The sequence below is a fragment of the Pezoporus flaviventris genome, unplaced genomic scaffold (genome assembly GCF_033815535.1).
Source record: "Pezoporus flaviventris isolate CSIRO_AGI_PZ_B2104156 unplaced genomic scaffold, CSIRO_AGI_Pfla_v1 ptg000097l, whole genome shotgun sequence".
Taxonomy (NCBI): domain Eukaryota; kingdom Metazoa; phylum Chordata; class Aves; order Psittaciformes; family Psittacidae; genus Pezoporus; species Pezoporus flaviventris.
This window is the reverse complement of record NW_026892645.1, coordinates 1814719-1842234: the sequence shown is the minus strand read 5'-3', so window position 1 is coordinate 1842234 and position 27516 is coordinate 1814719. Positions and strand designations below refer to the sequence as shown.

Here is a 27516-nt window from a genome sequence, read left to right as displayed (position 1 = left end):
ACAAAGCCACACTGCAGCAGGAAAAATCAGGACCTGATCCAGCACAATGACATCCAGGAGGACGCCTTCTCTTCCAGTCCTTTCTACAGGCAGCGAGATCTCAGCCTGAATGAAATACAGTAAAAAGCACTGGGATCACTGATTCATTCTTTTTTCAATCTACACACAGGGATTAGCTGACTGCAGAAGATTATTGTACAGTCCCAGAAAATTATTCCTGCCCTAAAAAAGTCTATAGCCTCGAGAATATAAATTTCACTTCTATGCAACTCGGATGCATTATGACGCTTCAACAACCGGCTCACTTCCAGATTCTAGAGGCAACTTGTCTTTACAAATCACAAGCAAGCTAATACCGAAGCGCCCAACAAAAGAAATTCTCTTAATGCTTCCAAACCTCTGTCACTGACTCCACAGATCAAAGAAAACCCACCAGCCAGATCTGAGAGTCTGAAGTGATGACATAAATCCTCACTGAGACTGTCAAATCACTTTCCAGTTGTCTGAAAGCCTTTTGGCCAAGTTGTTGCACGCTGCAATCAGGGTCAGGAGAATGAAGCTCTTGTCATGAAGTTATTACAGCTGCTTACAGGTGAAGCACAACCGAACACAGAGCAGCACATCTTTAAAGCGCATTAGTTCTTTGAGGGGATGAGGTGTCACAACAACAAAAGTACACATGAAATAAAAAGGAAATCAGTTAATGGTTTTTATTAAATTTCAGTGTTTCATAAAATAAATATGGTATATAATATCAAACAGTGAGAAATAAAGCACAAGCATGGAAAGCATGGTAACAAAAGCTACACTCATGACTGTGTTTAATACTTAGCACTTTAGAAACCATAAAGCCTTTAATTATTTACAAGCAGCAAACTATCTAACATAATTTACAAAGTTGCAGCAGCCTAGTCAAGGAGTACTGGAAGGGGAAAAGTAAAATGGAGAGACCGCAATGGAAGACCTTCACTTTGCTCTATCTAGTCAGCACTTTATTACGTACCCTATTTTCCCCTTATGTACATAACTCTCTATATCTTCCATTATTCTCAGAGCTTAATAACGTCTTGTAGAGCTCAGTTCACCTCTAGGATGGTGTAGTGCCTTTTGCACTGAAGAGATACGGATTCAAGTAACACTTCAAATAAAAGTAAACATGTGCAAACCGAAGTCACAAGCCTACATGACCCTCAGGTAGTCGAGTCAAACCGGATGGCGCAGGCGTATGTTAGCAGATTAACTTAGGTAATGGCTACAGAAACCTACTCTGAAGTCTGGCTGGGGCCACAAATGAGAAATGGGAGTATTAAAAGAACGGAACTGAACTGCAAATACACCCCGGTACCACAGACGAAAATTTAATCTGCTGAAACACAACGACTTTTAAGGTTATAACTCAAGGTTTAATATTTCAACATGAAAAGAAATCCAAAGCCATTCGACTTATTTGGGCTTCTGAAACAAATGCAAATGTCTCTGTTTAAAAATTGCTTTTAAATGAGAAAAACAAATCAATATATATTAATATCTCACCCAAAATAAAAAACATAACACACTCTTCATCTTCGAGCATGCTGCTCATTCAGAATAAAGACAGGACAAAGAAAGTAGAATTACATTTCATGACGTAATAAAAACATTAAAATCTGTGATCATTAAGTGCACCATCGTACAGGAGTAGCGTGCTCAGAGTGGAAATGCTCTATACCTACCAGATTCCATCTTTATTAAAGCAAACAAATCTTTAGGACACTACCTGAAACTGAAATCAGTAATGACTGTGCTCTGTTCAGCTCGCCTTGAGTTTCAGTCAGGCATGTTGCAGCTAGTAGCACCTGTAGTATGCCTCTTCACGATTGTATTCCAGAGATCTTTACATTTGTGAACAACTTGGGTTTTTTTATAAAAGACTGGCTTTTGCAATCCTTGCAATGCTTATCCTAAAGAGATACTGCGAGTAAACTCTGTTCTGAGCAGCACAAGTTGGGGGCTTTGTTCAGAAATCTGAGCTGGACTTAACGTTGGCAGTAGATAACAGTACAACAAGTTGATGTATTAAACAGTTCCTCAAAAAAGTCCCAAAGGAAGGTTTCCCTAAAGACTGTTTAAAAAACCAAACCAAACCCAAAGCACTTCACCCAAGATCTGTTCAATCCTACTGAAGTTCAGCGCTCGCCAACTTTAAGAGTGACAGGAGAAAGGAGGGAATGAGGTGGAGAGGAAACGGAACTAAATTATTCCCAATTTGTACCGATGGAAAGCTTCAAGTAAAAGGAAATCCACTTGTTAAAGATCTTGCTACATGCACAGTCCCTCATCAGTTGAAAGCCACAGTAGTTAGCATTGGGTGTAACAGCAGATTTATTTATTATTCATAAAAAACACTGGCAATGTTCCTTCATTCTTCGTAACTTGCATCCACGGTTTCTGTTTAGAAGCGTCTTAAAAAATGTCTATGGTTCTGCACATTTCATACCAAACTGGAGGAAAATGGTAAACATGTCTTCTTTCGATGCCATCCCATTCAGCAATCCTCCCCCCAAGAACTCAGTGTCATTTACGAGTCTGAGTCTTCTTTGGCACTGCAGGTCGCTTGGCTTGCCACAAGTGGTTATGAATAGTAAGAGCATCCACACTGACAGACATGGTTTTGGCTGGAATCACGTTAAACTGTTTTCTGTCCGAACTGTACTTATAAAGTTTGTCAATCATTTTCTTGGTGATGCTCTTTGGCCCTGTTCCAGTCAGCTTGTAGATTTCTTCAGTGTCAGGATAGTAGCAATAAAGTGCTCTGAACTGGCAGCCAGCATCACGGAACAAAATGATGTAGTGGTTGGCATCACATTTTTCTAGTTCCTGCATTAAAAACCAAACACATACATAGATTAATACAGGAGTTTTCACCGTGAACATATCAAGCTTTAAGTTTTCACATATAGCTGAATAATGTTATAACTATGCCTTTCAGTCCTTTTATAAGCTTATGAGTTCAACTCAATGCAGGATTATGCTTTGCACAAGTCCATACAGTTAAGAGAAATAAAGGACCCTCAATGCAGGTACCTTTTAGGAAATGGTATTTGCTACAGCATTTCAGCGGGGTTATGAAATAAGCATTACAGATACATCTTGTTGAGTGCATTAATAACATTGTATTGTACCTCTAATATTGAATTCTTATGTGGTTCATTCACTTTTCCAGCAAGACAACAATGAGAGATTGCATTGTGAATAATATGTTTGTTTGATTTGCTGCTGGGTTCCTTAAATAATTTTGGACCTAAGGAAGATAAAGAAGTAAAAATTATTTTCTTTACATTTACGAGCATTAAGATTTTCATTCAAAGTGAAAAACAGAAAATCCTCCACAATATCTTAGAGATATTAAACAGAACAAAATACACCTCAACTTCTCAAAAATAAATGTGTCACATCAAATACATCCCAGCTTTTTAAGGCCTGCTGTTCATCACAAATGCTCAAACCGAAGCAGTCACCTGTGTATTCTGCCACCGAAGCAATAGAAGATGCAGTTGAAGCATTCTCCCAGTCTCTTTCTGTGTTCCTGCTGGGGTTTCTGCTCAGTATTGGTAAGGACTCCATTGATTCAACTCTGGGGGGATGGAATATAAAAAGTTATAGGACATGATTTTGGTTTGAAAAACGAACCCTCTTAAAAGAATTCACCAGTGGCTGGCTCTGAATGGAACAGGCTATATATCCCTTCTCCTCCCCAGAGAGCCAGATTCCCCCTGCTCAGTCATCAAAGTGAAATTCTATTCTTCCACTGGGAGAAAACAAAACAATAGAGCAAGTTTGTACAGAACATGGGAGTTGGCAGCCACATAAAACAGAGCTGAATTCACCACTTACTACTGGGCCTCTATGGCAGCAAGCTGAAGCCAACACCACCGAATCCCAACGCTATTGAAAAAATACTAAAGTTAAGCTTAGTCTTCTACCTCTGAGACGGTGTCCCACCGGAGTGCACGCTTTCAGGTTCAGTTGTTGCTGCGGAGGCCAACGACAGGCTGGAACCAGACTGAGCACTGCTCAGGTTGTCAGCTACAAAATAAAAGAGAAGGTGTGAAATACATTTTGTTAACGCGGGTTTGCGGACCCCATGAGAGCAAACAAAGCACAACTCTTACGTGTGGAAGAACACTTTGTCCCTGAATCACTGTAAGATTCTTCACGATGGACTGACTTGGGCCTGGGTTTTTTGGGCTTGGATTTGGGCTTGCTAAGCCCTTGCTCCTCCAAAATTTGCTGCTGTTTTTTCCTTAGATATTCTTGCTTGATAAGTTCTCTTCGGGCTTTCTCCTCTTCCTTCCGTATTCGGTCCTCCTCAGCTTTGCGACTAAATAGCAAACACAGTGTTACATTCAACATATAACACCTCTCCTCCTCTTAAAGATAAAAAGAAGTACTCCTTTCCAGATGTCATTACCGAGCTTCATCTCTTTTCTGTTCAACTTCAGCCTCCAACTGCTGTTTCCGAATCCGAGCCTCCTCAGCCTTGCGCTGCTGCTTCAAGAGGAACGCTGCACGTTTCTTCGCGAGCTCATCTTCTGCTTTCTGTTCATCCTGTAAAATTCAGAGCATTTTAAAGAACAGAAGAGAATATCCTAAGCTGGACATCACAGCATTGCTGACGATACCAGGAAGATTTTAGGAAAGCATAAGCTGTTACTTTGGGAAACCTTTACATTCTGGTAATTGCTGACTGTAAATCAGAACTGTATTGAACTGTTGTGGCTCAAGAATAATTTAAGAGACAATTTCACTGTTCCCTTAAGTCTGTGAGGACAAAAAGAAGAGTGTCACCTTCCTCTGACCTGCTTTGAAGCATGCTTCATCACCACAAAAACTTCAAGAACTGCAAATTACAATGCAACTACCACGTGGGCCAGGATGGATGGTACAAACCACCCCAGCATAATGATAACCTCTGAGTCAGTCAGTATATAATCACACTGTATAAAACAAGAAATTCAAGAGGACTGAGACATCCCAGCTTGACTTTCTTGAAGGAGAAATTAAAAAAGTATCACCATGTCAGCACATTTAAGGTATTTACAATAATCACTGCTAAGCATACATTAAGATATCAAATGTTCTGTCAGCAGTTCTGAACTTCAACAGAAGGAGAATGCACACTACCTGAAATATACCCAACCCAACAAGAAGAAATAGCACTGTCCCCAGAACCCATCAGCTTAACAACAAGCCTTTCCCCAAGCCAGTTAATGTGTGAAATGAGAAAAATTACTCAAATATATTTTCATTGTGAGCCCTGTACACTACCATTATAAGACAAAACCAAAAGTTGTATGGAAAAGAATCATTTCTTCCAACAGTGCACTAAAGCATCTTATTTTTCACTTGCATCTACAGCCATACAATTAAATTCTCTGCTGGAGCCCTTGAATATTAGGCTGCTTAAAATCTGGGTGCAAATGCCAAAAACCCAGTTCAGACTCCAGCAGGTTTTCCTAGATCCCTGTATTCTGTCAGAACTCTTTCTTTCAGCTGACACAGGTTCACAGCAGTAAATTCTGCCCTTGCATTCTGTGATTCTTTTGTACTCTATCTCAGAAAAATCTATGGGAAAGAAGAAAAGCAAGGTTAATCCTTGTTCCTAGTAAAGTTAACACAGATTTCATACGTTAAGTCAAACCCTTTTTTCTCCACAAGCAGTTCCTTCCCAGTGCAGTTCTTTAAATCCTAAATATTGCAACCAAAATGTACTGTGTTCCATCAAAAGACTGAAGTGGACTAAACCACTTCTAATGCTGGGCAAATGTGTAACAATAAGCAAATATAGAAAGGTGACATATTTACCTTGAAGAAAAAACCCACACCAGACTTCTGATCACCTTCACTAATCATATCTGTAGAGCTATCCGGGTTTTCAAGTTCTCCTTCATCTGGAGCTTTTAAGTCGGACAAGTCTACTTCAATGAGATTAGCCTTGCTCCTCAGTGGCTCGTCCACTGGGACATTTTCTTTTCCTGAGCCATCAGAAGAATTCAACCCTGTTTCCTTGAAGCTGTTATTCACCTCCTTGCTCATTTCAGAAATAATATTTGCATCTTTGGAGGTGGAGAGAGCAAGTGCCCTTTGATTGCTCTCATCATGAAGTCTATAGGTATCAAAGAAACACTTCTCTTGAGAACCACTCCCGTGATCAGGGCTACTTTCCAAGCCGATTTCTGTTGGTGTCTTTAACAAGCTATTGGATGGAAACGGTCTTAAATGCGGTAGGGTGTCTAGGCTTTGTGTTGGGGTTTTAACACGGGTGGAATTTTGCTGTCTGTCTTTACTGACTTTCAAATCAGATGGTCTCCCTGACCGAGGGCTCCTTCCTTGGCCAAACCGAGGGGGTTTACGAAGACTGTTCATTCCAGTTGGAGAGAGGGGCTCAACAAAGTGAATTGATGGTTTTACTTTTTGGTCCTGAGAGTTACTTCTGGTTCCCGGTGTTGGCACTGTGGGAGATTTCATAAGCAGTTCCTGTTGCTGAGAAATCTTCAATATAGCCTGCTGAAGTGTACTGATAGTTTCATTCAGTTTCTCAATAGAAAGATCACATTCATTTATATCCACTTCAGTAACGTTGTCTTCCAGGAGGGCAACAGAAATAATATTGCTTTTCTCCAAGTCATGTATAGCAGCAGAGTCTTTTGCTTTATGTTGCTCAGCAAAAGCGAGGCTTTCTTGAATTTTTACTTTTGTCACTTCAGGAGAATCGTTGAGCATTTCTTCTCTCTCGTCCTCTTTCACAAGGAACTCCTCAGATTTGGAACCCAAAGAAACTTCATCTAAGTCTTCACCATTGTGCCGAGAATATTCCTTTGCAAAATGTTCTGGTTTAAGAGGTTGGGGAACATCAGGAGATTTCCCTTTTTTAACGACATGCAGGAAAGCTGCCTTGCCTAATTTTAGTCGCTGCCTTGCTGATAAGGCTTCCATCTTCTTCTTCTGAGCTTCTATTGCCCTTCTTTTCTCTTCCAACTGCATATGAAGCTGCACCAATTCAGAAGCTAGAAGATTAACATTATCTTTATTTTGCCTGTTGGGGCTTTGTTCTCGCTTTTGTTTCCATGTGGTCAGTGGTGCTGGGCAGCTTTCTGATCCATCTGGTGTGGTCTTCTGTGAACTACTTGTGCTGGACTTTGTTTCATAGCTATTAAGCCTCTGAAGCTTCCGTTCAGCAAAGTTGGTCATTCGGACACTCCCACTAGTCATGGACACACTGCTAACTTGAGATATTGTACTCAAGCACGGGCTGGAACGTCCACTGGCATCATCCTTGTCTTCATGTTCTTTGACCTTCATATCTTCTTGCAGTTTTGCAGATTCTTCCTCACCAATGTATTTAGCAACTATAGGATGGTCATCTATGACTACCAAATCCTGGTCAGCATCTTCTATGTCTAAGAGATCTGAATCAGAATCCTGTCTCACCATAGTCCATGTAGTATCTGCAACATGCGAATTGAGACTTTTCACATAACTGACATTGACTTTACTTGCTATGTCATCATCAGATTTAGCAGCATGAAGAAAAAATCCTCCAGTGGATAGTTCCTGAGGAGAAGGATCTAGACTGCTACTAGCCAAAGGTCTGGAAGCTTCTAAACCTCCCTCCACCAGTGCCACTGAATCTGCAGTTGTAGGGTCTGCAACTGGAGTGAAATCAGAACTAGAAATTGGAGTAAAAGTCCTGTTGAGGTCATGCTCACCATGACTGCTATTTGTTTTCTTGCGGATCAAAGACAAGTGTCCTTCATTTAATCTTTTTGTTGTAAAACTCCTTTGTTTCCCTTCCCCACATTCATCCTCTTTGTTGATGATCTGTTTTTCCTTTGCTGGTTTTAGAACAGCAGGCATTAGAGGCTCCAAGTAAAAACTGTCTGGTTTGCTTTCTGAAGTCTCACTATTTGTTTTTGGAGACCATGCAGATGTAACTATGCTGGGCACCCTGGCTGATGCATTCTGCAATTCCACATCAGCACGGTTTGGCCTCTCTTCAGATCTGATTATTGCAATAAGCTCTTCATCCTCATCCTCGATTTCAACATTGTTCAGCAAGCTCTTCCCATTAGTCTTCACGGACGGAGGATGGGGCTGATTTTTTGGAGTTACGTTAACGATGTTTGAAGCAAGGCTGTCTTTGCTGATTGATCTAGCCAGACTAATGCTATCACCAGACCCAGGGTCCACATCAGTACTGGCAGAATGATGAAGAGCAAATGGCGTTGGCTGAGACAGAGGCCTAGAAAAGATAAGAACATTCTACTGACGCTTAAGCACAAAAAGTTATAATTTGTTCAATTAAGGAGTTTGATGAAAACAGTGACAATTTTTGCTTCTTTGCATCCTTTATCAAAAGCGACCAGCAATACTAAATAGCAACTTAAGATCTATGTTTAAAGTCTTTTCAATTGCAAGCTTAAGACCACTCATCTCTGAAAATGTACATTTATAGAAAACTAAAGTGACTCTCAGGGCAGTTCTAAGGAAGTGATACCACATTGTTACAGTGGCTGTCACAGTATCCTTTCATTAGGCAGTACTGGAACACTTAAATACGCCTGTTACCTGGGTTTCCTATCTGGCCATGCAAGAATTGAACCTCGTGGCTGCCCATCAACACGGGTCAAAGAATTAGAACGATGTCGATGACCTGAAATACATATTTTAAATTGTTAACAGTTTAGAAATGGTCTTTAAACAAGCACTTTTACTTTATTTAAGAGCAAACATAATAAATCCTTTCACCAAGAGATGGCAGCAGCAAACAGATTTGCTGAAATAATAACCAAAGACAAAGCCTGAAAAAAATCTAGGGAAAAGTAATGACATCCACACATTTGACTTCTGGGTTTTCAAAGCCCAAACCGTTCAATTTGTCTTCTCTGTCATGCCCCCGACCTTTAAAAAGTCCTCACTGCCTGTTGTTAGAGCTTAAGAAGTTGGAGTGTTTGGTTGGTACCTTAGCTGAGCATCCCTGGATAAGTACAGGACCTAGGTTTTCAGTAATACAAAACGTTTAGTGAAAACATATCGATTCCTAGAGTGAATTGTCATTCTGGATGACAACTGTGTTTCCTAAGACTTGGAAAGGGGATTTCTCCTTTCTTTTCACAGAGTTTACATTATTAGTGTTAATTTCTTGCACTTGAGATTCTGAGAAATAAGCTCACTTGTTTGAGAATACCTTTTAATGCAAACAAAGATGATTTACTCAAACTCAACATCCTTACCACCTGGCTGACTGCAGTTTATTTCCACTTTAGCTCATTCAAATATATTAACTTACATCATTTTTATTCATTACTCTATTGACACTGATGGTCATTGCTGGTTGAAATGCAAATTCAAGGTAGACTTACCAGGGCTGTCTTCTCCCTGTAAAGATTTTTGCTGCTTTTGTCTCAGAGGGAGCAGTGGATGGGAAGGGCTAAAAGCAGGGCTTCCTCCTTTGCCACTAAGAAAAGGAAATTTTCATTACTACTTATATGGCTAGTAAAGATGAGCTGCTTGAACAGTTTTCATGTTTTAACAGCCTTTTTCAAAGCAGAAGTTAGACTGACTTCTTCTGTCACGCAATGGTGACATTAACTGATGGGGCTTATTGGCATTTGCCAAACAAAGATCAAAACAGCACAAAGTGCTGCTCTGAACTTGAGAATATTTTAGAGACTCACTGCACACAACTCAGATTCACTCAGTCTGTAGTGAATATTTAGCAGCAGAAATTATAGGTCATCCAAATGGAAGCATAAGTTGAAGATTAGTCTAAAGAACATGAAACCAGACTTACAGATAGTCAGGCTCCTCAGGGTGCAGGTAGTATCTGCTGCAAGCTTCAGAGCCTGCCTGAGCTGCAGGCTGCAACTCCGCTGGACTCGCACTAGCAGGGCTGGCCATGAAACTGCGCTTGGTTGCATTGGAAATGGGAACAGGCGGACGACTGCTCTTCTGCTGCAACACTGCTTTAACTGTGCATATATATACAACATTAACACAACTCATACCGGTCATCAAAAGAGCAAAACAGAATAGAACCTTTACACATGAGAATGAAAATTCTATGACAATTCTAAAATGAAACTTTAGGCACTACTCTTTACCTGATGTATCTTATGGTGAAGTTAATGGAAAGAAAGCTACAAGTAATAGCGGGCTTAGGGAAAAACTTATCTACCACATTCAAAGAGTCACAACTCAAGCGGATCTAGAACTAACTTTCCTTCTGTTTTTACTGCTTCTGAAGATCCCCAGCAAGCAGAAACAAAACTCCAAAGGAAACACCGCTGTGCAACAGTTCCACTGTAATGCAAGTACCTTTTAAATAACATGCTAACATCCATAAGGAGTTAAAAACTTACCATCTTTTATTTCCTGAATATCTCTTGGTTGTACAAAGTCTGGCTTGACATTCTCAAACCACCAGAAGAGTTCCGCAATGAATACCATGACGTTAGGCTAAAACAGAAACAAAGAAAAAACACACCTCAGTAACAAACCCCTTGTGATTTACCTACATTTTAGTTTAAAAAGTATCCTTCATTATGTTTCTTACCTTTAAAACCAAAGGAGCATATAACATGTCCTCCAATGTGAGGTAAAAGCATTTGTTTAGATATTCATTTGAGAATTCTCTCAAAAGTTGAATATTATAGAGGCTGTCTGCAATTGATGTTACCTCCTTCAAACAAATATCTAGAAAGGTGAAAAAGGTGAGTAAGTTACAACACTACGATGTTTTTTTAGCAAAGAAACTCATGTTTGCAAGGCTGAAGAGCGACAATTGCTGAAGAGTGGAGAAAGTATTTTAAAATCTAGATTTTATAATGTCAAATTATGTACTCCTACAGAAGAACATGAGGATGATCAGCTAACACCGTAGTGGACAGGTACTCCTTTTTTATGGTCTACTGAAACCAAGCTTAGTTGAACAAAGAAAGGCATATCACCTAGATATGTTAAAGGATTATTTTGTAGCTTGTAATATACAGAGCAGAGCCTTCTAAATGCAGTAAGTAAAAAAACAAAATTGGAGGTTACATCTTAAAATACACTGAGGCAGGTTCCGTGTGACTCAACTCTTAACTTGCTGTATTCCACTACTTATTAGATGCACTGTATTTTCACTTCATAATGTATTTCTAGTTCACCTTTCAAAGATTAAAGAATATTTATCTATCTATTTAAACCTTTATTACTTACCATCCAGTTTCATTTGCTCTGGACAATAATAGTGTATGACAGCCAGAAGAGCAGCACCATCACTACCATCCTTCATCAAATCTTCAAGCAAAGGGAAGTAAGGGAGTTGCCTGCTTGAAAGATGGTCTCTCCGGTAACGCACCTACCAAAAGAAAACAAGTGATCATGTGATGCTAACAAACAGAAAAGCAGCATGAAAAAAAAGGAATTAGGCATTGAAAACTCTTTACGGTGGATCCTTTATAGCATTCTGCTTTAAGTCAAAGGCAATTTACAAGCTTACTTTTCCCTCAATGGAAGCCAATTCTGCAGAATACGGTGCTTCCCTTTTCATCACTCTCTTGCATCTGGCAGCAATCCATGCTGCTGGATTCCTAGCTTCATTCACACACTGTAACTTATTGCAAGCAATTTAAGTCAAAATCCTTCCACAGAGATGCATGAATGCAGCAGATCCAAAGAAAGAGACACCGATAACTACATGAAAACACTTAAAGCTCGGGAAAAACAAAACAAAAACACAGCAAAAGATAATTCAGGCGGGCTAATGATTTCTCATACATTACCTACATCCACAGACTTGTCAGTCCACAGACAGCAAAGTTCTCTCAGAGATATTCAGAACATGGTATGTCTGGCAAGCCAGCACATAATATGAATATCGTGCAAAAGAAAAGAACACGGCCTTTTCCAAAGAGCAAGGGGAGCAAGTAGAGCCTTTAAATCAACAGCAAAACTCTCCTTGATTTCACTACAGATTGGAATCAAACGCTTGTGCAAACCGTCCCCCAGCCCTCACAGAATTTGGAGCATAGCTGAAGAACAGCTAAGGCCAGTCAACTAAAGAACAAATCTTGGCATTGCTTCTGGCAATTTGCGCAAGAAGAGTTTTAGTGTTGATGTTCACTAAGCACCCACATGCTGGCTAGGCTGGAAGGCTGTGTCTAAGCTCAAGCAGCAAAGCAGGTGGCCAAGCAAAAGAACTACAGACTACAGAGGCTAGCAGAAATACCTTACAGAGTTGGGAAAAGACTCCTTTTACACATTAGTGCATTAATATCACTTAGCATTTAACAAAATATCTTGACTAATGTGCTGATATACAGAATGTATTTAGCTGTCAGAGGCAAGCTGGATTTTATCAATGGGATCATAGACTTCCCAGGACAACCTGGGAAAGCTCTACACAAACACACACATACTCATATGTGTCAATGTAGGATAGCACAGGCTGAGAAAAAAATCTGTTCAAAGGCAAAGTCACACTCAGAGCATTAAGCAGCAGTCAATTTATTTTGCACAACTATAAAGATGTTATGTCAAGCTTCCCTGGCAAAGGCAAGTAACCCTAAAAGCTACCTCTATATGTTAATGCTATTTTCCTGTCCTTTTACCAGGTGCAAGCTACTTTTTTTTTCCCCAGCCTGAAGCACTCCACAAATATGTAATGGAATGTGAATCATACTGTACCACACGAGCATATTCCACTGGTTCCAGCATGCAGTGCGATAGGGCATGCATCAGATCGGGCTTACGCAAAAAGAAATGGTGAGACACACGACGGTGGTTATTCAAACAAGAAACAAATCAACTGCATTAGCAACATCCATTATGCACTGGAAATGTGGTCATTAAGGCTGATAAAATAAGTATGCACACTAAGGTGAATTGGTTAGCTTAAAAGGTTCAGCACTTATGCGCTTAGATGAAGGAAGCATATTAAAAACAAACTTCAGAACTTTAATTCCTCCTGTGTTTAAAGTAGATAAAAATAGTTCCTTTCCAATAGGCTTAAATGGAATTTAAACTAACCACAGGCAATACCGAGAACTAGAATTCCTTGTTTATTTTAGCTTTGGTGAAAAAAGCATGAATTTATCATCAGAGTTTTTGTATGGACTTATATTAATTCCTTATTTCTCTCTCAGTTATTTGTCTCTTAATCATGCAGTCCTTCACACTGAAAATTCTGAATTCTTTCTTGTATTCTAAGCTGAGTTCTGTGGTTTGCTCCCTCCCCTCCACCCACACATACAATGTATGCTATGTGTATGCATTAAAGTGCAGAAGTGGGGGCTGCTGAAATAGAGACAACTTTATATTTAAAAAATAAATAGATCACAAAAGAAAAACTATGGAAGTGACGCAGTCTGACAGCTACTATGGACACTGCTAAACCTGTCAGTAAACCAGTATAACCTCAGTGGTAGTGGACTAGCAGTGAGATAACCTCTATTTACTCCTTCCTTTACCACCAACTTGGTCAATGACACCCTTGCAAGTCATTTCCATTCCTGTGGCTTCTTCTGCTCTCACCCAGTTGTCTCTGAACAAAACATAAACCTGCTCAGCCTCCTCAAAAGGCTATCAAGTATCTGCCTCTAATACAGATGTGGCCTTTCAGCACACTAGAATATAAGTGATAAGCACTAGGTCAACACTTCACTACACACAGGTCATTAAAGGAGGCTGGAAGACAGGTTTTCTTAGCCTGCAGATCTCCACTTGCAATTCCTTTATTTCAGATATTTCAGGTTTTTACTGCAGTCCATACATTTGGTTCAAGCAAATAAAGGAGTAAAAGGCAGAGGAGTGGGACTGAGCAGAAACTGTGCCCGATCACACCTGCCTTTTCCAAGCACACTGCTCTTTGGAATTCACAAAGAGACAACAGCTCTCATCTTCCCAGGGAGAAAATGAAACCACCAGCTCCAAGTGCAGGGAAAGGGTAGCGAGGCTAAGGAAAGCAAAGGAACAAATCTCTACAAGTAGGTATAAAACCAAGAAACTCAGTCAAAACGAAGCAGGCTTCTGTACCAGAAGTACAATTTGATTGTTTTTTTTCTGTATATCTGGTGGAATTATGGTGACATTTCACACGTCACCATAAAGAAAATAAGTATTTTCTTCTGATCTGTACACGGCCTCTTCTCCTCCCATTAGCAGCATTTATTTAGCAAACAACTCCAGCAACTATCGTAAAGGATCCAAACTGGTTTGTCAAATCTTCTACCCCCACCTCAAGTGTTCTGGTTTCGACAGCCTTACAGACCTGTGCAAGAGCCTGATTTAATGAGCTACTGCAAAGATCTGAGTATCTGAACTATGGATTCAAAGACTAAATAACCATTTAAACTGACCAGCTTTTATATCACCTTAGTGCTATGATCAACTGCCTACTTACAACAACAATGGTAAATGCAACCATTTCAACTGCTGTTAATTTTCTAGCTTTTTGTTGCTACTCCATATCCCTCACTCCTGCACTGTGCAAACAATTTTGAAGTGAAGTGATTATGCTGTATGCTGTACAGTATGCAAAAATCATGTTATGGAAACGAAGCCTGATGATCCAAAAGCTTACAGGTGTTTTTTCAAAGACCATCTACGAAGCATTGTAATGGAAGCAAACACTCTGAAGAAAGTTAAAAAAGCCATGATTTCGTGGATGACAACTGGTGTAAAAGTAGTGCACTTACAGGTACTAATTTCCAATACCATTTGGAAGGAGACTGCTCAGGAAGCAAGGAAAGGAATGTAGGAATAGGAAAGGAACATCAGCAATGCAAGTTAAAAGCAGTAATACTTAAATGCACTTCAGCAATAAACACTTTCATATTTTAGAATGGTTGTAGCCTAGAAATTTAGATTTAAAAATATTAAAATGAGACCCAAAAGTCAATAGAATCAAATAGTTCAAGGGATCCTCAGAGTGCATCAACTTGTAAATGAAACAGCTCTTTAGTCCCTTATTGTTGAAGAATATTTTACATAAAAAAGCACACGAAAAACCTTTGCCACTGACACAAAAGTTAAATCACTTGTGCCTTGTTCATGTGTCACACTTTAATCCCCTCTACACAGCAATGCCAATTTGAGGGAAGAACACGGCAGCCTTTTTTAAGGCTTCATTAAATCACGGAGCTCAGTTATTGCACAGTATATTTGAGAAACATCTGGTTTACATTCTCCAAAAATGAAAGTGTTCTTACTTTGCAATGTTAGTGCATTGTGATATAATTTCTAGGGAAAAGGGTGGAAAAAACTACAAACACATATAACATTTGAATGCCAAGAGTATGCTTACAAGATAGAACTTGAATAAGCCTCTGAATACACATTAGACAATTAACCCATGCAAAATGAATATGTCCCAAGAGCTTTCAAAATATATAATATATATTTTGTGCTGTGAAAGCTGAGTCATATTTATTACCCATGTAAAGTTGATACAAGTTATTTTAAGTTGAAGCAAGTTGGTTTTGTCCAACTGAAACTTAAAGTCAGAAGATACCAGTGGGCTTGAGAAGTAAGAAGGGCACTGATGATAGACAGAGAACAAACTGCATGCACAAAACCTGAGGAATATCGAGGACTGGACACCTCCTGTTTCTCTAACAAAAAAACTATTGAGATGTTTATATTTAAATCCACTAACCATCAAAAAAAACAAAAGTCACAACTGAAGACAAATTTGGGCTACCTTTTGGTGTCCTGGACTTTCCATTAGCTGCTGTTTTAATTTAATCTCTTTCTCCGTGATCTCTCTCATTTTAAGGTTCACCTAAAAGGGCACCGAATAGCAAAGATATTAAAATACATCTGAACACATTTCAAGAAGTTTTCTTCTTCTTCCCCTTACTCAATAGTCAATTCATTCTACAAACATAAAAAGTTCAAAGAATAATGTGTTACAACAGTTTTCAAGAACAACTCACTTATTAGCAGTAGCTATAATCACAAGGGAATCCTGGGTTTGCAAAGGGGACATACTGTTGTCACTCAAAAGGGTTTCAGTAACAACCTCTACCCTTTGCAAAGTTTCAGTATTTCTGTTAAATGTATTCAAGTTAGTCAAAATTAAGTCTACCATGTTATTTAACATGAAACAATGCTTCACCTAAAAAAAAAAAATCCCAAACCTCATAGCAGCTTGTCTAAAAATAAAGAACCCAATTTCTTCATATTCCTAATTTAGTTCTTAATTATCTTCTATGTTTCAAAATTTGCCTTGAAAAATTTACCAGCTTTATTACAGCATCCCTAAGAAAAAGAAACTGCCTTTCCCCGCTAGTCTGATTCTCAGTGCTTACAGAAACCTTGGCAAGCCAAGCCTGAAGATGAAATCAGAATATGTTGCAGCATTAAGGGAATCAAGTACCACTAATAATCTGTATCGGTGGAATATTATACCCAGCTACCACTGGACTTGAGGTAATGAGTAACAATGCAGTAATTAAGGCAGCCCTCTTCACCTGAATTGGAAAGGGTGATAAAACTCCCCAGGTAAGGCAGATGGAGGGAAGACAGTCAGCAGAACCTTTCTAGAAATCTCAGAAGTAACAAGAAGAAAGAGACACATTTCTCAAAGTAAATTTACCTTGTTAATCCAGAAAACCATTGCATCCTCCAAATCATAGGGCAGTTCTTTTGAGGCACTGAATGTAGAGAAACGCTTGACACTAGCGACCACCTTTTCAATGCTGATCATTTCTACAGTATAGGCCATCATCAGAGCATCAATCATTGCCATATGAGAACTCTAAAAGAAGAAAACAACGAGCATTTAAAAAGAAAATCCTTTAAAAATATTATATATTCTAACTGTATTTAAAATGAAAGATTCCTGAGGTCAGTGACCTAGAAATGAAGAGCTCTTCGTTCCATTAACTATTTTAGACAGTGTTAAATAAAAAGAAGATGATTAGGTGGATTTAATTAAGCTAACCATTTTGATTGGTGCACAGCCCAGATCAGATTCAGACACAGGTGTATCATCACTCTCCATGACGTAAATCCCCTTCCGAGACAGAGCCTGGATCACCGACTGGTGTCCCTGCAGAGCAGCCACCTGATCGCCCTTCAGGATGAGGCTGCAGACGCGGCAGTACAGCTCGCTGGACAGCAGCAGCTTGATGACGGGTGGTTTAATGTGTTCTTGCTCATATTGATCAATGTAAAACGGGTCCTTCAGCTCCTCTGGGACGTTATCTGGAACAACAAAGATGTTTCAACAAACGGCACCAGCTATAAACAGAAGTGAATGTTTTTAGTTTCATTCAAAGGCAGTGTATGAACAGAAAAAATACAAGCACAAAAAAACCCAAACATAGGTAAGTCTGGAATTTGATATTGCAAATGGTTTTCAACAGGTCTTTGTGCTTAAACGTTAATTAAGTAAAGCACATAGAATTGGCTCCTGACATACACATCTTCAGTAGAAATCCCAGACATCGCCCGTTTGCTTTCTCAAGAGACTAGAGTCCTTTTCAAGCAAGCACTTCAACATGGACACAAGTTCCTCTACACACCTCTCATGGTCTCCTAGAATAAGACCCAGCTTACTCAGCATGATACACTATCACTTCTGCTGACGAGTGCAGAGTATTTTAATTGTTATGTGGAATTATAAATCATTTACTTAACTCACAGACTAAAATGCTGTGTATCAGAGAGGCGTTTATACCTTGCCAAAGCAAAATGTACAGCTACTTCAAGCAATATCCCAACGCATCTATGCGCAGCAGTTAAACAACTGCAAGGCTCGGCCACCAATTCTCAACCGGGCAAAGAAAACTAAGCCACCCATTTCTTGGTTCTAAACTTCTTCTCCACCAGTTTCCAACCCTCACAAAGACTTACACTTTGGCTGCTCATCAGCACAGCTTCACAGCTGGCAAGAAAGAGAGGCACCACCACCAACTAATATTCTGATCACTCTAAACACGTCCAAGACAGTCTGAATCCATACATTGTTAGCTGATGTGCTGCTAACATTAAAGGTTGTGACACTACAGCACATGGCAAATGTCAACTGATCACAACAGCTGAAGGTAAAAGAAATGCTGTTGTGAGCAATAGTTTCTTGGTATTATTGAAAAGACATAAACCAAGTTAAAAATAGATATAGCCCAAAATAAATGCTTCTACTCATCCTCAGTAATCAGACTAGAAGCTATTGATCTTTATAATAGCCTGGCAGTAATAATGAGTGTCTTCAACTCCAGGAAGAACACTTTCTAGCCTCAAGTGTGTTGTTTTAACAGCAGCCCAACATCTCATCATTTCCAAACACCAGATTCTATCTTCTGCTATCCAGTCACTCTGAAGATCTTCCCCTGAAGTCACTTCAACCGTTCATTTAAATATGTACATCCCCAGTTAAAAGAATTATTAATTTGGCAGCCTGTTTACCTTTCATTCAGCTCATTTGCAGAATAATTAAATCTCCCCATTCAAAAAAACCCTCCCACCCATAGCCTCTCTTTGAACTGCAAAACGAGCCACACAGGATTTGTGTAGTGCAGAGCACTTAATGCTCATGAAGAAGAGAAACTGAGACAGAACGTTACCAGTTACACAAGCCAGAATACAGCTTAGATGGAAACACACAATAAACCAGCGTTGGTGTAACAGCTCTGACTGCCACTCAGACATACAGTGCCACCACCACTGCTTTTCAAAATGGTAAGCTCTTTGAAGCTCTTTAAAACTAAGATCACTATTTTTCCTTTGTGTGACACCGACTGCTGCGATACACACACCATATGCCAAAGATGGTTGGAAGACACACAATAAAACCCCAGTGGCACCACAGAAGTAGCATTTGTGAATGTGGGTGTCCATTTTTAGTAAAATGGAGAATAAATTCAAATATTTTTAATCTTCTTAACATTACTCAACCTGACCTAAAATCAAAGGCTGTTGAAAGCTAATTCCATTTAATGGTCATTGTCATTTCCAGGAGAACTAGAGCTTCCATTTCTGAAGACTGAGGGAACATCCAAAAATCAAAACATAAAGCAGCTCACAGAATTCACCATTTCAGCTTCCTTACAAGCAGCTGAACCTTTAACAGTCAAAGATACATTGCTTTTGACTAAAATGATTTGTGAAAGGGAATAATAGGATAGCAGCTCATGAAATATCCATGAAGTAGTACACTTCTGGCAAGAGCATTAGCACCACTCCAAGTTTTAAAGGCTTTTTTTAAGACAAAAAGAAAAACGCAAGCTCAAAATGTCTGGAATCTGAAGTACTCGGATGAGGGTTTAGTGGGAACATCTGCCCTCCACCAGCTCCACAGACCCCTGCTGAGCAGGGTAAGCGAGGTGACTGTCTGAAACTGCACTGCAACGCTGGACAAAGAACCCTGAAGCTCCACCAATGCGTGCGCTGTCCCCAAAGCCCACTGCACCAGCAGACACCTCACTCTGCATTTCCTTCGGGTCCCTCTTCCACGAGGTACACTGATGATTTGATAGACTGTAACTACAAAAAGCTTTCTCTCCAACACTAACATACCCCCGAGGATATAATCTATCGGATCGGGCTCTTTACACACGCTATTGAAACAGACGAGGCTATTGGAAGATGAAGCTCAGCTTCCTGTGTGACAGGGGCAGTAAGACCTCAAACATGAATTTGCATTTAAACTAGCAATATTTTAATGATCTTAAAAGCCTTTTCTAGCAATAAATGGATCTAGGTTTTAATGATGAGGTTCCATGTCACAGAAATCCATATATTTTTTTTTAAATAAATAATACATCTTGTATCTTGGCTGCTGGTCTTTAGTCTGAGTGTCCAGCCGATAGATCTTGAGATCTTCTATACTAAAGAAATCTCTAACTCCATGTTTCTGACCTCCACATAATGGCTTGAAGACTGAATGGATTTAGACTGACCAGGATTAAAGGTGGGTGAGGATAACTTCTAGTACCAGGATAATTTGAATACTACCATAAGAAGTTCTCCATAAACATTAATCCTCCCATAATAGCAACTTATTTCACTGTGAACACTTGCCCAGTTTTACATTCTACCTTAGTGTACTCAACACTTCCGCCTGCTAAATTTGCCTGTGTGAGACAGAAAGGAACAGTTTCATAACTAACATGATGCCCTGACTAAAGGCCCACAGAAAATTTAAGGTATATAAAACACATTCACATATTAACTTTATATAAGTAATATTCCAATTTACTTCCTACTGGACATACTCACACTACCCACTGCTCGTTTCAACAACCCGTTACGGACACACAAGCGGTCACCAGCATTATGAAGAGCTTTCCTGCCTGGTTTTTATGGATCAGCCGAACTCCAACCGTGTCATAGGCTTTTTGCTTGCCTCACTACAGAATGTGTCAATGCTCTTCTTGAGGACAATGTCCCTGTCTTTCCAAGCCCCGGTTTCTATAAGCATCTTTTTCACCACCTTGCTTTCATGACCTATAACTGAACTTACAGGTTAGAAAAATTCCATTCATTAATGGAATATACATTTATGCTTTGGAATTTGAAAAGAATCAACAATAAAAAAACAAATTCTGAGCAATTAACTTCCAAGCTGTAGCTACACACATTTCTGCTGAAGCAGTTTAACAGCAAACCAAAACCAATGAAACCATATAAAAAGGTCTTTTATGTTACCATTCCATCTTATCAAAAAGCTTGCAAACACCTCCTGTTTTTCCTTATGTGCTTTCCAAGTTATTATCCCAGGAAAAACGTTTGCATCAACTTCAACACAAGCTTTACAGCTGCCAGTTTTAGACAAACCGAGGGGCTTAAAAGACATAAAGCTTAAGAACTACCAGTGGGTTTATACCTGATAATCAGATCTATGAAGGCACTGGTCATTAATTCAGTTTGCCTAAGTTTCTGTTGAAGAATTCACCCTGCTACGCTCCGTGTCAGAGCTGACCGGATCTCTTTCACACATGGACTTTATGTAAATTTCATTACCCAGTTGCATCCAGTCAGCTTCTTATAGAGCAAAATGCTCATTTTTGCTGTTTCCCACACTTAGAAAAGCAAAGTAATAACATAGTTTTTCCAAATTTTAGCAGCATAAACTCCCATGTGTTCGTGCCCCACTGGAGAGACATCTCTACCAGCTACTTTTATGAGATGAGGACTCAAAACTAAGGCACCATAATTCCTCAGGAAGCGATTCTTTTGGTCTGCTGTCATATCGATGAGTCCTAGTCTCTCCAAATGAGGTCAGTCTCAAGTATAAATCATTGTGTACAACTGAGTTTAGAGGATTACAAAAACAACTTCACTTGTAACCATCACACACAATTATTGCCAAATCCTCCTCTCCTCCCTTTAGGGTATAATCTCACTGACACAAACCTGTTCAAAGACAACTACCTGATTATTATTTGATAAAGAAAAACACAGCAATCGGAACAAATTTGACTTATCCCTTGAATTGGAGAAGTGGATACACCCCAGATCTTATTTTACCTCCAGAAGCACGAAGAACTGGTTTCACATGGAAAGAGAGCCAAAGCATCCTGGTAAACAGAACGGAGCTTATTCAAATTCTGAGCAGGATTTCATTAGTATCAGTATCTGCTCACAGAATTATTTAGTACTGCATGCATGTCCTCTAGCTGCAGATCATGAGCAGAAGCTCCATATTCTCAGCAACTAAGACCATCTGCATTATACTAAAACCATTCTATGTTGGCTCTCATTGCAGAACTGTACTATACTGCTATAACACTACACGTGAACATTTACATACAGCAGGCAGGAAAACCATGCTAAAGACTTTGTACACCGCTGATGAGAGTGACCGCACTCTCATTACCATATCTTTTGATCAAGCATAGAGCCACAAACCTGGATGAAGTAGAAGAGACAGAGTAACAATTCTGGAATTCTTCACCCCTGTAAACTTCACACAAGTAATGTTCAGTGCCCATGAAACGGCATTATTAAAGAAACTAATGTTTAACTGTCAAACATCTGCAAATTGTAACAGCTTGCTTAAATGTATTTTTACCATAGACCTGAAGAAGCAGGGATCCCAGGAATTTAAGCAATTTAGCCCAGGAAACATGCTCACCCTCTACCAACCAGTAAATGTGGGTAGCTATTATAGTACTGTAAAACCTTCCTTAACAGGTAAGTATTAAGTATTTCAAAGACCAAAAAAAGCCACAACTTGCATTTCTCCTATAATGTATTACATTAGTCCTTGGCTCTCCTGCCTGTGTCTTGCTAAAGATCTTGGGCTAATGTTAGCATTAAGTCTGGAAACAATGTAAAGCTCCTTGGTGTAATAAGTAAGTAAACCCCACCAAGTCCATTTTGAAGAATCCGAATTTTAGACAGATTTAAAGAAGCAACATTTGTTATTGAAAGGGTAGCAAACAGCCCACTTGCTCCCAGCAAGCTGCAACACTTAAAAACTCCCATATACTCCTTCCATATCTAAATTTTAATATTATAACCATGATGATGGGAAATGATTTCCATGCATAAATTAATGCTGTACTAACTAAATCTGCTGAGAGATCAATCTTCTCATTGCCATTAACTATTTTTCCATGTTGTACCAAATGAAAACACACTGGTTTTGTTCACCCTGACTGCTGCTACTCAGAGCCCAAAGGGGACAGCGGCACCGAAGGACCAGGTCTGTTCCCCCCAGCTCAGCTCTGCGCAGCGCATGGTCCTGTTACCACTTGGCAATCTGGTTCATTCCACATACTGTGAAAGAGTGCTCTCTCCCACGGACAGCTTGCCAAGCCTCTCCAAGCCTCCCACACTCACCTCCTGTGAACTGAAGTTCCACAAGCTCAGTGGCACCCTTGCTCCTTGGTCACTTAAACGTAATGAATTGTATTTTCACACTGCTGCAGAATTCCTTAAAGTGCATGTTTGGTTCTAATCAAGGTTTGCTGATGAAAAAGATCATTCTGTTCTAATTAAACTCTATTCCCTCAAACTATTGTCTCAGCTAAATGAACTTTATAATCTTTCAAGAGCATAGAAGGTTTCCAGATCCATGTACTCCCACATTTATCTGGGGAGATGGATGACACTGACTGGGGAAACAGCTTCCTCACAGCATCCTTCCCTGCTGTCCTCTGGAATTCAGACAAACAGTTGTTAAGACCTCCCTCTGAAGTCCATCTGTAACAACCAGGCATCCATCACATACAGAAGGAGCTATGGGCTTCCAGAAACAAAGCATCCAGCCCAAATCCTATGCAAGAAGAAGGGTTGCCTCACTAGCATGATTTGTGTTGAAAAGAGAAGGTAGCTGTGCTCAGTTGTTTGGCTACCAACATTTTCTCTTTTCATGGCCAGAAGGGGAAAAAAGGAGGAATGCATCACCAAATGAAGTACAGCCCAAACCAGGGCTTCAACTCCGAATTACTTGTCATGCATGCTCTCAGTAATTTGTCCTTGAGAAAACAAAGAAAGGATAAAGAATTTTCCTGGTTAAGTGCCAGCTTAGATGTGGAGAATTCAAATATCCTTTCATGTAAACAGAAATAACAGTTTCAGGTAAAACCTGCAGCGACGAATGACTTCTAGTAACAGTCTACACTAGAATCCAATTCCTGTTTTTGACTATTCCCACACTTCACCATGAGTTTAGCCTTACGCAGATGGAAATGGAAGTGAAATCCAGGATATGCACCAGCATTTGAAAGATTCGGGCTCAAAATTATGTCAATTCATACACTCTGATTCCAAATCTAACATTTCAGACAAACACTCTTTACTCAGCCATTTGAAAGCAGTTATGGAAACCCTATCAGATAAGAACTACTCCAGAACATGAGACTGTTTTAAGATTATAAACAAAGAAGCATACTTTTTCCATCCAACTGAATTGCTTGGTAGCTGCCCAAGACTCACTGAGCAACATCCAGTACGTTAAAACAAAAACATAACCCTAAGAGATGACAAGTATTAAGTTCAAATATTAGGCAAAATTATAACCACATACAAAACCTTTTTAAACCCATTTCTTTATGAATTAAAGAGGCTTATAAATGTCTACGTATTTTGCAATGCTATTCCAGAAGTAACGTTCAAGTGCCTAAGCAGACTTGCTGTTAACTGGTCCAATAGGTAAGGCCACAATCTTGAGTTCTGGAGCCCCAGAAGACAGCCCCAAGAAACACAAGGCCATGAAGCTTTCTCTGCAGCACAGGGTCCATGCCAGTCTATTCTAGTTTAGGATTAGCTTTCTTTCAAAACAAAGTCATAACATAAATAGTGTGTCTCCATGGCTTGAATATCCATTTTATCTCTGATCACTAAAAAAGTCTTCAGGAAACGTTACAAACAATTCCAGTCGCTAAAAAATATTTACATGAGGAAATGCCTGCTAAGTTTTTTAAGTTATCAGTGTTTTACTAGCACCCTCACAAAATTCCCACATTTTTTAAATGCAATCTCATAAATGTTTGGTGGTTTTTTTGGTCTCTTGTTGCTTGTAATGAAACACCTTTGCTAACACTAAACATTATAACCCCATGATTTTCTGCTTTCTCCACAACCAACATGAAGAGAACACTGACAGTGATGGAAATATTAAAAAATAGAAGAATTTAGAAAAATATTCCACCAAGGCTTAATGTTTCACTGCAAGAATGGGCTGCTTTAGCCTTGTTGCAAAGTAAGCTAGTGCTAAGCCATTAAGCATATTATGAGTTTGGCGAATTAGACTTAGATTAACAGGGCTACCTCATTTTCCAAAACAAGATTCTGCACGTTTTTATTATACATTTTCTGCTGGATAAACAAAACCCATTAGTATTCCATCTTATTTCTTCATAATGAAGCTACTTAAACTCAAGAAGCATCTAGTAACAATAATCCAGAATAGGCAGACAGATATAGTGCAAAACAAAACCGCAGATTTTGGTAGATGCCAGGAAAATACTGTACTAATGGAACTCCAAGAATCTTATTTTTCCAGGTTTGACTGTAAAGGCTTACGACAACAGAAGGGAAAGATGAAATCTATCACCTACACCTTGCTGTTTAATGTCACACAACATAAACTGTACCTGCTCATCCAACATTTCTTTTACATGAAAGAACATTGCTGATCATAAATATTTATTTTTAGCTCATTTTGAAACCAAAACCACAATCTGACCAAAACCAAAAGTCCTAACTGAGCACACCAAGGGTGTCAAGGTCCTAGCATCCACTGGCCAACATGACTAGCCAAGGAAGCACACTAAAGCTTTCACAGTTCGGAGGGGCTTGGGGCCTGCAAGCAGCAACATACAGCCCTGTGGAAGAGAGCCTATTTGGCTAAATTGAGGTTTGAACTCTTCACAAGGGCAATCTGCGAGCATTCACCATTATGTTTGCTGATTCAGGGCATCTCACATAGTGCCATTATTCCTGTCGAAGATGACAGGAAACACACAGTGTTACAAAGAACTAACCGTCGTATTATTGTTATTTAAAACAAAGGTGATTTAAGCCCAATTTAATTACTTCTGGAATGGCAGGGGGGACAGAATAAACAAGAACAAAACCAAGAAGGACTTTCTGACAGACGCGATCTTACCTATTCCGTAGGCTTTAGCACAGATCCATTGTAGATTAGCAGCTATTTTTGCTCTGGCTGAATCATAGAGCTCCAAAGGGACAATCTCAAGTGCACTATCTGCCAGGGCATCCATTTTTCTTCTGGTACTATCTCCACCCACACGAACATCAACATCCACCATCTAAAACAAAACAAAAGACAGTGGACTTTTACACGAGCCATTTCTCTCACCGCATTTCCGAAACCCCACAGGAGAGGAGCTGGCTGAATGGGATCGCGGGCACACGTTATGGCAGGCACAATACGGTGGGATAAACACCACAGGCCCGACATCCTTCAGGGGTATGCACCGAAAGGGCTTATTTAGCGATTTTAAATCCACTCGGAAATCAAAAGACATCCGAGCCCGGAGCGAGCATCCTTGCCTGCGGAAGGCAGGGATTTGCGCACAGCGAAGCCCTCAGCCAAGGCTACGACCTAGCGAAAGAAGAAAGGAGCGGCCCCATCACCTGCCCGACCGCTGCAATAAAGACAGGCCGGGGCGCTGCCGCCCCCCCACCCGCAGGCCCCGCTCCGCCGCCCCCCGCCGCCGAACAATGCGGGCAGGTACCGCGGCCCCCGCCCGCCCCCCGGGGCCGCGACAGGCCCGGGGCAGCACCTGGGGCTCCTTCCCTCGCCTCGGCCGGCCGAAGCAGCAGAGGTTCCTCGCCCGCACCCCCATCCCCGCGCCGCTCGCCCCGCCGGAGGAGGGCAGGGGGCCGGCGGCTTCCCCCTCCCCGCCGCGGCCCAGCCCGCATCCCCGCCCCCACCCGGGAGGAGGAGGAGGAGAGGGAGGAGAAGGAGGAGGGAGAGGGGCGCAGCCCACCCGGCGCCGGGAGCCGGCTCCGAGCACGGGAGCCGCCGACCCCCGCCGCCGCTGACCCCCCCCCCCCCCCGCCGCGGCCTACAGGCCCCGCCGCCTCACCTTGCCGCGCTACCGCTGCCTCATCCCCGCGGCGGGGGGGGCACCAGGGAGGGGCGGGGGTACCGCCGCGGCGCCCCGGCAGCGCGCCGAGGGGCGAGGGGGGGAGGCTCGGCGGGACGGGGACGGGACCGGAGCCGGTGCAGGAGGGAGGGAAGGAGAGGGAGAGGGAGGAGGAGGAGGAGGGACGGAGCCGCCGGGCCGGGGCTGCTGCCGCCGCCGCCGCCGCCGCCGCCGCCGCTCGGGACCGCGCGCGCGCATGCGCCCGCCTGGCGCGCGCTCCCCTTCTCCCTCTCCCCCCTCCTCCTCCTCCTCAGCCCTGCGCGCGCCCGGCGGACAGGGAAGGCGGGGCCCCGCTCCCGCGCGCGCGCGCCCGTGTGTGTCAGCACTACGCAGGCGCGGGGCTCGGCCGCCCGCGGCCATCGCTAGGCAACGGTTGCCGGGACAACGGGGACCCGCGCTCGGAGCCCGCCCGCCCTCCCCTCACGGCCCCGGGCCCGTCCCCTGCGGAGGGGGGATCCCAGCCGCCTCCCCCGTGTTGGCTCCGTGCTGTGGCTTCCTTGCCTGGCTACGGGTTCACTGGGGGCCGCCATGAACGGCTGAGGGACCGGGGGGGGGTCAGTGTGGAGAAGAGAAGGCTCAGGGGGACCTGGTGGCTCCCTACAGCTGCCTGACAGGAGGATGGAGCCAGGAGGGGCTGGGCTCTGCTCCCAAGGAACAAGGGATGGGACAAGAGGAACCGGCCTCAAGCTGCACCAGGGCAGGTTTAGATGGAGCTGAGGAACAATTCCTGCCCCAGAGGGTGCTCAGGCATTGGAACAGGCTGCCCAGGGCAGGGCTGCCGGCACCGGCCCTGCACGGGTTCACACCCCGTGGAGACGAGGCCCTCAGTGCCGTGGGTTAGGGGTGGGAAGGGTTGGACTGGATGAGCTGAAAGGGCTTTCCCAATGCAATTGATTCTATGATGATGGAGAAGGGCCCTTCC

General features: G+C 41.6%; 1 protein-coding gene across 3 annotated transcripts; it reads right to left on the bottom strand.

Annotated features, from left to right (window-relative positions):
• Positions 1 to 696: 696 nt before the first annotated feature.
• CAMSAP1 (calmodulin regulated spectrin associated protein 1) lies at positions 697 to 26594 on the bottom strand. 3 transcript variants are annotated; one of them, XM_061476842.1, is made up of 19 exons: positions 26535 to 26594; positions 25589 to 25751; positions 16970 to 17232; positions 16622 to 16783; positions 15725 to 15805; positions 14721 to 14753; positions 11242 to 11383; positions 10595 to 10734; positions 10401 to 10497; positions 9833 to 10010; positions 9402 to 9496; positions 8608 to 8692; positions 5845 to 8281; positions 4451 to 4587; positions 4152 to 4360; positions 3963 to 4065; positions 3498 to 3613; positions 3162 to 3280; positions 697 to 2856 (listed from the first exon to the last, which is right to left on the bottom strand). In XM_061476842.1, the coding sequence occupies exons 2-19, from the start codon at positions 25749 to 25751 to the stop codon at positions 2554 to 2556; spliced, it is 4863 nt and encodes a 1620-aa protein (XP_061332826.1). In that variant the 5' UTR covers positions 26535 to 26594; the 3' UTR covers positions 697 to 2553. The 3 variants fall into 3 exon arrangements, with proteins under 3 accessions (XP_061332826.1, XP_061332824.1, XP_061332825.1); XM_061476840.1 differs by lacking the exon at positions 26535 to 26594 and adding an exon at positions 26229 to 26340; XM_061476841.1 differs by lacking the exons at positions 14721 to 14753; positions 26535 to 26594 and adding an exon at positions 26229 to 26340.
• Positions 26595 to 27516: the final 922 nt, after the last annotated feature.

Bases quoted from the DNA above. Each gene is read 5' to 3' on its own strand.
- CAMSAP1 (XM_061476840.1), bottom strand. From the start codon at position 26,291: ATGGGGGTGCGGGCGAGGAACCTCTGCTGCTTCGGCCGGCCGAGGCGA. The intron at 8,693-9,401 runs GTAAGTCTACCT...TATGTATTTCAG, and splicing joins ACAGGGAGAAGACAGCCCTG to GTCATCGACATCGTTCTAAT. The intron at 3,281-3,497 runs GTGACTGCTTCG...TATCTTCCTTAG, and splicing joins TTCGGTGGCAGAATACACAG to GTCCAAAATTATTTAAGGAA.